This window comes from Cetorhinus maximus, chromosome 15, assembly GCF_964194155.1.
Source record: "Cetorhinus maximus chromosome 15, sCetMax3.hap1.1, whole genome shotgun sequence".
In the NCBI taxonomy this organism is placed as follows: domain Eukaryota; kingdom Metazoa; phylum Chordata; class Chondrichthyes; order Lamniformes; family Cetorhinidae; genus Cetorhinus; species Cetorhinus maximus.
Window position 1 is genome coordinate 20,892,043 of NC_135893.1, and position 10,605 is coordinate 20,902,647.

Consider the following 10,605-nt stretch of genomic DNA (forward strand, 5'->3'; position numbering starts at 1 on the left):
CTCAAACTGATCCATGGATCAATAATTTGAGCAGCTTCAAAATAAATGCTACTAGGAAGAAATGTAGGCTCTTCTACCTTTGGTTAAAATTCATTCCTAGGATATGCATGCTGCCGGAAGGCCAGCCAGCCTTTATTGCCCATCCTCTGTTGCCCTTGATTAGGGGTGATTAGCCATCTTCCCAATAGGTGTGGATGTGAGGTGGGCGGGTGGGGTCTGGGCAGCAGGTTGGAGGGAAAGCAACCAGGAGCATGGAAAGATTTAGGCAGCATTTGTGCACATCATATGTGGTGATGTTTCTTGTTTGGCCATAATTCATTGCCAGTGTGATGTGTGGCTCATTCTGACCACATCACAGCTTTTTATTCTTTGCTGGAATATGGGCATTGATGGCAAGGCCAGCATTTATTGCCCATCCCTAATTGCCCTTGAGAAAGTGGTGGTGAGCTGCCTTCTTGAACCACTGCAGTCGATGTGGTGTAGGTAGACCCACAGCGCTGTTAGGGAGGGAGTTCCAGGGTTTTGATCCAGTGACAGTGAAGGAACGGCCATATATTTCCAAGTCAGGATGGCGTGTGGCTTGGAGGAGAACTTGCAGACACATGGTGGTGTTCCCATGTGTCTGTCGCCTTTGTCCTTCTAGGTGGTAGAGGTCGTGGGTTTGGAAGATGCTACCGAAGGAGCCTTGGTGTGTTGCTGTAGTGCATCTTTAGATGGTACACACTGCTGCTACTGTGCATCCGGTGGTGTAAGGGAGTGAATGTTTATGGTGGTGGATAGGGTGCCAATCAAGCAGGCTGTTTTGTCCTGTACTGTGTGGAGTTTCGTGAGTGTTGTTGAAGCCACATTCATCCAGGCAAGTGTATTGACTTGTGGCTTGTAGATGATGGATGGGTTTTGGGGAGTTAGGATATCCCTATAAAAGCTGATAGTAATTGCGTTTACTACTGGATATATATCCTGGTTCTGTGCACTATCACTGCTCTCTGGTTTAACCTCCAGGGACCATCCGCGTAGCTGTTAGAAAGGCTGTGTTCACTGTATCTTGCGTACAATGATGGTACGTACAACAATGTGCTGTAATCGAGGAATAATTCCAACGATTAAGAAAAAGACTTAAATCTAGGAAAGCATTTCCATGATTTAAACACAGTACAGCAACCAAAAACACCCTGATGCACAGAACAGGACCGATCGCAGCAGAGATGTCCATTATTCCACAACTGCCTTTATCCTCAGCTGGCAGTTTTACAGGCACAGAATTAACGACCGTTGCTCATCCCTCTCCCCATATCAAGGTCGCTGCAATTTTTCGTCATCAAGTCAAAAATCACTTTGCCAGAAATGAATTGACAAATGAGCAGAAATCTGATTACAACAACTGAATTCAGTGGAGCTGCAATCGGAAATGAGTGGGAATGATGTGAGGCTGGGATTTTAATGAGAAACGGCGCCTCTCCCCTCCTTTGCAGTTACTACACTGAATGTAACTGACAGCAGAAATGCCACAAGTCCAATGACAGGGCGGCTCATTACTTAATTTGTATTTATTGCAACACTGTCTTCTCCCGGTCATTATTATTAAGGTGTATTTCCTTCGACATCAGCAACCCCGTGCATCACCATTTAACAAAAGAGGAACACTGCATGGCGGCTCGCTATTATTCAACATTTTGGACAGATTAATTACTGCTGAAATTGCAGAACATTCGCTGTGTAATGCAAGAAATTGCACGCTGCGTTGTCCCATTTGAAAAGGGCGATTTAAAATGGACAAATGCAAATCTCTTTGATGTATTTCTGGCAGTCCATCCTGTTTGGATCCCATCCCAGGTCACACTTAGTCCCGTCACACTATGACCACCATCTCTACTTTTGTTAGAAAACTATTGTCACAGGACAATTGTGCAACACTTGTGTATTGACAGAACACCTTTCTATCGCCGCTCACAAAAGGCTTTTAGTGTTAAATGGCTGAAATACTAAACGGCGGCAGACGTTATTTAAGCTCAGCTGCTGGTTTGAGTAGGAATGTAATGGAACCAGTACAGCCTCGCCTTTTAAGCCTTATATCCATACCGTATATTTATGGATATCTTTGCAAACTCAAAATAATTTAATAATGGGTTTTCCAGATTTGGACGTTTTAACTGTACTATTTGTATCTATATATATATATATATAAAATCTCATTGTGATCTCCAAACAGCACCCACTGTCAGAATCAATGAATCCAGCGAGGGACCTACACCATGCCCAATGATTGCACACCCCTTACCTGAACCGAGGGGAATCTTTCACACACTCTTCAAAATCCACTGTCATTTTGATGATATCTTTCTCTCTAGTTTGGCATTCACCCTTCATTTAGTCTGCTCATCGCCCGATCTGAGGAAACAAACGCAAGGATTTGCCTGCAATCGGGCTTGATTTAGTCCAAAATGGTAGGAATGGTGTTCATCGAATCCCAGACTCTCAGAGCCATTCTCTTGCTCCCTCTGCCTCTTCGCTCGCATACAGAGGATCGGAGAGCCGAACCCACGCCTCCGGGAGCTGTCAATCAGACTGGAGCCAGGGAACGCCCTGCGGCCAGGCAGCGCTGTGACCGCTAAGGAGGAAGCCATCATTGATAAAGGCGTGGGGCGGTTTCGGGAGTGTAACTGGGCTGCAATTGATTGGACATACATTTTTTAAAAAAAGATTCCTGATCAAGACGGAAGAGACCGGGGGGTTTGGGAGCCCAAAGAGGGTCAAATGCACAGGATGAAATAAAAGGAGTGATCAATGATGTGCATGGATCTCTGCCAGTCTGCTTGGTGTTAGTGTACAGACCCGGCCCAATTCCTCACGGTGAGAATAAAAAACATTTTAATAAAGAGCGCAGCCTGGTTTATTGTTCACATTTCTGAAAGTTAAACTTGCCTCAATTTCCATTCTGTCTGAATGAGCGGAGACACTGACAGCCCCGGGAGTGGCCGCTTCAGCTCCATCCACCCTCCCTCCATCTGCCCCCCCCTCATCTCCCTTCCTCACTTATCATCTCCCTCCCTCAACATGCACCCTCATTCATCTTCCTCTCTCCCTCCCCTCGTTTCCCTTCCTTCCGAATCTCCCTCCTTCACTCGCCCATCCCTCATCTCCCTCCCTCATTGATCCACTTCCTCCACATTCCCTCATGTTTCCACTCATCTACCCCCACCCTCCCTCCATCATTTTCCTCCCCCATCCATCACTCCCTCTCTATCCCTTCTTCCATCCCTGCGTTCCCCTCCCCATCCCTCCCTCCATCCCTCAAACCTCCCTCGTGCTATCCCTCCCTTTCTCTCCCCACCCTCTTTCCCTCCATCCCTCCACCTTTGTACCGCCTCCCTTCATACCTCCCTCCCTCTATCTATCCCTCCCCGCCTCTATCCCTCCATCACTTCCCCTTCCCTCCCCACACCTTCTATCCCTCTGTGCTTTCTCTTCCTATCCATCCCCTTCCCTCTATCCCTTCCCCTCTATCCCTCACTCCCCCTCCCTCCATCGCTGTCCATCCCTCCCTCTCCATCTATACCTCCTTCCCTCCCACGCTCCCTCCTCTTCCTCTCTAATGCCACCAATTCTTCCATATCTCCTTCCTCACCCTCCCTATCCCTCCCCATCTCACTCCCCATCACCATCTCCCACCCTTCATCTTTCTCCCTCCCCTTCTCCCTCCCTTCTCTGCCTCGCTCCTATCTCCTTCCCACTCACCATCTCCCACCCTCCCTCACCATCTCCCACCCTCACTCATTCTCCCTATCTCCCTCTTTTCCTTCCCTTCCTATCTCCCTCTTTTCTCTCCCTATCTCCTTCCCTCCTTATATCCCCCATCTCTCTCCTCTCCGTCCATCCATCCCCCTACTCTCCCTCCGCAGCTCCCTCCTCTCCCTATCCCCCTCCATCCCTTCTTTCCTCTCTTCCTCCCCACCCCTCCCTCCTTCCCCTTATCCCTCCCTATCTCCCTCCTTCCCTCTCTCTCCTCACCCTCACTATCTCCCTCTCTCCTCTCCTTCCCCCTCCCCATCGCTCTCCCTCCTCTTCTCCCTATCTCCCTCCCTTTGTCCACACTCTCCCCACTCTCTCTCTCCCTCCCTCCTATCTCCCTCTCTCCCCTCACCCTCCATCCCTTTCTCTCCTCCCCCTCCATCTCTCTCCTCCCCCTCTCCCTCCTCTCCTCGCCCTCCCTATCTCCCTCCCCCTTACCATCTCCTACCCTCCCTCCCCCTCTCCTCATCCTCCCTCTATATCTCCCTCTCCCATCTCCTCACCATCTCACGCCCTCCCTCTTCTTCCTCCTTCCCTATCTCCCACCCCCTCACCATCTCACTCCCTCCCTCCCTCTCTCTCCATCCTCCCTCCCTATCCCTCTCGCTTCCATCCTATCTCACTCCTCTCCATCCCTTATCTCCCTCCCTATCATCTCCTCTCCCTCCTTATCTCCCTCCTCTCCTTCCCTCCCTATATCCCCCATCTCTCTCCTCTCTGTCCATCCCTGCCTCCCTCTCTCCTATCTCCCTCCCCACTCGCCATCCCTTTTATCTCCCTCCCCCTCCTCCTTCCAATTCTTGCTCCTCTCCCTCCTTCCTCTCTCTTCCGATGTCTTGCCTCTCCTCCCCTCCCTATGTCCCAATCACCCCCCATCCCCATCTCCCTCCCGACTGTATCTCACTCCTCCCCCTCCATCCCTACTCTCCCACCCCTTCTCCCTCCCTATCTCCCTCCTTAGTTTCATCCCTCCCTATCACTCTCCCTCCCTATCTATTGCATTCCCTCCCTGCCTCTATCTCCCTCCCTATCTCCATTCCTCGCTGTCCAGCTCCCACCCTCCCTATCTCTCACTCCCTCCCTATCTATCTCCCACCCTCCCTCTCTATCACCCTCCCTCCCTATCTATCTTCCTCCCTCCCTATCTTCCTACCTCCCTCCCTAGCGCACTCCCCCCTATCTATCTATCTTCCTCTCTCCCTCCCAATCTATCTACCATCCTTGCTCCCTATCTATCTTCCTCCCTCAATGTCTAACAATCTACCTCCCTCAATGTCTAACAATCTCCCTCCATATCTATCTCCATCCCTACCTAACACCATACCTATCAGTCTATTTGCCTCCCCCTCTATCCATCTGTCTCCCTACCCATCTATCTCCCTACTCATCTATCTCCCTACCCATCCATCCATCTCCCTCCCCCTCTATCTATTTATCCATATCCCTCCGCCTCTATCCATCTCCCTTGCCCTGTATCTATCTCCCCTGCCCTCTATCTCACTCCCCTGCCCTCTATCTACCTATCTCCCTTTCTCTATTTATCAATCTCCCTCCTCCCTCTACCTATCTCCCTCCCCCTCTATCTATCTCCCTCATCTATCTATATCCCTGCCTCCTTTCTATCTCTCTCTCTCTCCTTATCTCCCACCCCATCCATCTATCTCCCTCCTGAATCCCCTCACTCATTATCTATGTCTGTCCCTCCTATCTATCTCCCTCCCATCCTATCTATCTCCCCTAAACTCTTCACTCTTTATCTATGTCCCTCCCTCCCTATCTATGACCCTCCCTCACTATCTATCTCCCTCCCTCCCTAACTATCTCGCTCCGTATCTACCCATCTCCGTCACTCCCTATCTGCCTATCTCCATCCGCCCTATCTCCAGCCCTCCCTATCTAACTCCCTCCCTATCTAACTCCCTCCCTATCTCTCTATCTACCTCCCTCGTGATCTCCCTCCCTCCCCTTCACACTCTTCTGCCTCCCTATGTCCCTCCACTCCCTATCTTCCACCTCTTATAACCTGTCCCATCCCCCAACTCTCTCCATCCCTATATCCCTCCCCATTCTCCTTCCCTCCCTCTGCCGTCTCCCTCCCTATCGGTCTGTCTCCCTCCCTCCCTATCGGTCTGTCTCCCTCCCTATCAGTCTGTCTCCCTCCCTCCCTATCAGTCTGTCTCCCTCCCTCCTTATCAGTCTGTCTCCCTCCCTATCGATCACTCTCCCTCCCTCCCTATCGATCACTCTCCCTCCCTCCCTATCGATCACTCTCCCTCCCTCCCTATCGATCACTCTCCCTCCCTCCCTATCGATCTATCTTCCTCCCTCCCTATCGATCTATCTTCCTCCCTCCCTATCGATCTATCTTCCTCGCTCCCTATCGACCTATCTCCCTCCCTATCTATCTCCCTTCCTCTAGATCTGTCTATCTCCCGCCCTCCATCCCTATGTCTCCCACCCGCCCTCCTTATCTATCTCTCTGCGTCCCCCTCTATCTCCCTCCCTATCCGTCTATCTCCCTCCCTCGCTATCCGTCTATCGCCCTCAAACCCTATCTGTCTATCGCCCTCACGCCCTATCTGTCTATCACCCTCACACCCTAGCTGTCTATATCGCTCCCTATTGATCGGCCTCCCGCACTATCTGTCTTTCTCCCTCCCTCTCTATCTGTCTGTCCCCCACCCACCAGCCCGATCTGTCTCCCTCCCTCCCTATCTGTCTATCTCCCTCCCTCCCTATCTGTCTCCCTCCCTACCTGTTTATCTCCCTCCCTATCCAACTCTCTCCCTCCTGACCTGCCGGTCTGTCTCCCTCCCTCCCTCCCGATCTGTATATCTCAGACCCACCCTCCCTATCGGTTTGTCTCCCCCCCACAGTCCCAATCGGTCAATCTCCCACCCACCCTCCCGATCGATCTGTCTCCCTCCCTCCCTTCCTATCGATCTGTCTCCCACCCTCCCTATCGATCAAACTCCCTCCCTCCCTATCGATCAAACTCCCTCCCTCCCTATCGATCTATCTCTCTCCCTGCCTGTCGATCTATCTCCCTCCCTCCCTATTTTTGTCCCCCCCTCCCTACCTGTCTATTGCCCTCCCTCCCTCATCTATCTCCCTCCCTATCTATCTACCTCCCTCCCTACTTGTCTATCTCCTTCCCCCCCATGTGTCTATCTCCCTTCCCCTCCCTATCTGTCTATCTCTCTCCCGCTATATCTGTCTACCGCCCTCCCTCCCTATCTATCTCCCTCCCTCTATATCTATTGCCCTCCACCCCTATCTGTCTATCTCCCTCCCTCCCCATCTGTCTATCTCCCTTTCCCTCCCCATCTGTCTATCTCCATTTCCATCCCCATCTGTCTATCTCCATTTCCATCCCCATCTGTCTATCGCCTTTCCTCCCTATTGCCCTCCCTCCCTATCTGTCTATCGCCCTCCCTCGCAATCGCCCTTCCTCCCTATGTGTCTATCTCCCTTTCCCTCCCCATCTGTCTATCGCCCTCCCTCCAGATCTGTCAAAAGCCCTCCCAATGTGTCAATTGCCCTCCCTCCCTATCGCCCTCCACCCCTATCTGTCTATCGCCCTCCCTCCCAATCTGTCTATCTCCCTTTCCCATCCTATCTGTCTATCGCCCTTTCCTTCACTATCTGTCTATCGCCCTCCCTCACTATCTGTCTATCTACCTTTCCTTCCCTATCTGTCTATCGCCCTTCCTCCCTATCGCCCTCCCTCCCCCTCTGTCTATTTCCCTTTCCCTCCCCATCTGTCTATCTCCCTTTCCCTCCCCATCTTGTCTATCTCCCTTTCTGTACCTATCTGTCTATATCCCTTTCCCTCCCCCTCTGTCTATCTCCCTTTCCCTCCCCATCTTGTCTATCTCCCTTTCTGTACCTATCTGTCTATATCCCTTTCCCTCCCCCTTTGTCTATATCCCTTTCCCTCCCCCTCTGTCTATATCCCTTTCCCTCCCCCTTTGTCTATATCCCTTTCCCTCCCCCTCTGTCTATATCCCTTTCCCTCCCCCTCTGTCTATATCCCTTTCCCTCCCCCTCTGTCTATATCCCTTTCCCTCCCCCTCTGTCTATATCCCTTTCCCTCCCCCTCTGTCTATATCCCTTTCCCTCCCCCTCTGTCTATATCCCTTTCCCTCCCCCTCTGTCTATATCCCTTTCCCTCCCCCTCTGTCTATATCCCTTTCCCTCCCCCTCTGTCTATATCCCTTTCCCTCCCCCTCTGTCTATATCCCTTTCCCTCCCCCTCTGTCTATATCCCTTTCCCTCCCCCTCTGTCTATATCCCTTTCCCTCCCCCTCTGTCTATATCCCTTTCCCTCCCCCTCTGTCTATACCCCTTTCCCTCCCCCTCTGTCTATATCCCTTTCCCTCTCCCTCTGTCTATATCCCTTTCCCTCCCCCTCTGTCTATATCCCTTTCCCTCCCCATCTGTCTATCTCCATTTCCCTCCCTACCTGTCTATCGCCCTCGCTCCCTATCTGTCAATCTCCCTCCCTATCTACCTATCCCCCGTTCCATCCCTATCTGTCTTTCTCCCTCCCTCCCTATTGCCCTCCCTCCCTATGTGTCTATCTCCCTTTCCCTCGCCATCTGTCTATCACCCTCCCTCCAGATCTGTCAATCGCCCACCCTCCCTACATGTCAATCACCCTCGCTCCCTATGTGTCAATTGCCCTCCCTCCCTATGTGTCCATCACCCTTCCTCCCTATCGCCCTGCCTCCCTATCGCCCTGCCTCCCTATCACCCTGCCTCCCTATCACCCTGCCTCCCTATCGCCCTCCAGACCTATCTGTCAATCGCCCTCCCTCCCTATTTGTCTATCTCCCTTTCCCTCTCTATCTATCTCCCTTTCTCTCTCTATCTGTATATCACCCTTCCTCCCTATCGCCCTCCCTCCCAATTGGTCTATCGCACTCCCTCCAGATCTGTCTATCTCCCTCTCTCTCTATCCGTCTATCTCCCTCCCTCTCTATCTTCTTCTCTCCCTTCCCATCTATCTTCCTCCCTCCCTATGTACCATCCTTGCTCACTATCTATCTTCCTCCCTCCCTATCTCGCTCCGTATCTACCCATCTCCATCACTCCCTATCTATCTGCCTATCTCCGTCCCCCCTAACTCCAGCCCTCCCTATCTAACTCCCTCCCTATCTAACTCCATACCTATCTCTCTATCTACCTCCCTGCTGATCTCCATCCCTCCCCTTCTCACTATGTCCCTCCACTCCCTATCTTCTACCTCTTATAACCTGTCCCATTTCCTAGCTCTCTCCATCCCTATATCCCTCGCCATTCTCCTTCCCTCCATCTGCCTTCTCCCTCCCTATCGGTCTCCCTCCCTCCCTCCCTGTCTGTCTCCCTCCCTCCCTATAAGTCTGTCTCCCTCCCTATCGATCATTCTCCCTCCCTCCCTATCAATCTATCTTCCTCACTCCCTATCGATCTATCTCCTTCCCTATCTATCTCCCTTCCTCTAGATCCGTCTATCTCCCTCCCTCCATCCCTATGTCTCCCACCCGACCTCCTTATCTATCTCTCTGCCTCCCCCTCTATCTCCCTCCTCTGCCTCACTCCTATCTCCCTCCCCCTTACCATCTCCTACCCTCCTTCCCTCTCTCCTCATTCTCCCTCTATATCTCCCTCTCCATCTCACATCTCCTCACCATCTCATGCCATCCCTCCCTCTTCTTCCTTCCCTATCTCCCACCCCCTCACCATCTCACTCCCTCCCTCCCTCTCTCTCCATCCTCCCACCCTATCCCTCTCCCTTCCATCCTATCTCACTCCTCTCCATCCCTTATCTCCCTCCCTATCATCTCATCTCCCTCCCTATCTCCCTCCTCTCCTTCCCTCCCTATATCCCCCATCTCTCTCCTCTCTGTCCATCCCTGCCTCCCTCTCTCCTATCTCCGTCCCCACTCGCCCTCCCTCTTATCTCCCTCCCCCTCCTCCTTCCACTTCTTGCTCCTCTCCCTCCTTCCTCTCTCTCCCAATGTCTGTCCTCTCCTCCCCTCCCTATGTCCCAATCACCCTCCATCCCCATCTCCCTCCCTACTGTATCCTCACTCCTCCCCCTCCATCCCTACTCTCCCACCCCTTCTCCCTCCCTCTCTCCTCCCTATCTCCCTCCTTAGTTCCGTCCCTCCCTATCACTCTCCCTCCCTATCTATCGCATTCCCTCCCTGCCTCTATCTCCCTCCCTATCTCCATCCCTCGCTGTCCAGCTCCCACCCTCCCTATCTCTCACTCCCTCCCTATCAATCTCCCACCCTCCCTCTCTATTACCCTCCCTCCCTATCTATCTTCCTCCCTCCCTATCTTCCTACCTCCCTCCCTAGGGCACTCCCCCCCTATCTATCTATCTTCCTCTCTCACTCCCTATCTATATACCATCCTTGCTCCCTATCTAACTTCCTCCCTGAATGTCTAACAATCTACTCCCTCAATGTCTAACAATCTCTCTCCATATCTATCTCCATCCCTACCTAACACCATACCTATCACTCTATTTGCCTCCGCCTCTATCCATCTAGCTCCCTACCCATCTATGTATCTCCCTGCCGATCCATCCATCTTCCTCCCCATCTATCTATTTATCCATATCCCTCCGCCTCTATCCATCTCCCTTGCCCTGTATCTATCTCCCCTGCCCTCTATCTCACTCCCCTGCCCTCTATCTACCTATCTCCCTTTCTCTATTTATCAATCTCCCTCCCCCCTCTACCTATCTCCCTCCCCCTCTATCTATCTCCCTCATCTATCTATATCCCTGCCTCCTTTCTATCTCTCTCTCTCCTTATCTCCCTC

The 10,605-nt window shown here is 52.0% G+C and overlaps 1 protein-coding gene across 1 annotated transcript in view; it reads right to left on the reverse strand.

The window, feature by feature from the left end:
* acap3a (ArfGAP with coiled-coil, ankyrin repeat and PH domains 3a) overlaps nt 1-2,533 on the reverse strand; it is a 331,316-nt gene extending 328,783 nt beyond the window's left edge. The window contains exon 1 of the mRNA XM_078558003.1: nt 2,279-2,533. Within this exon, the coding sequence (XP_078414129.1) occupies nt 2,279-2,367 (89 nt within the window). The 5' untranslated portion in view covers nt 2,368-2,533. The remainder of the gene's footprint in view (nt 1-2,278) is intronic.
* Nucleotides 2,534-10,605: the final 8,072 nt, after the last annotated feature.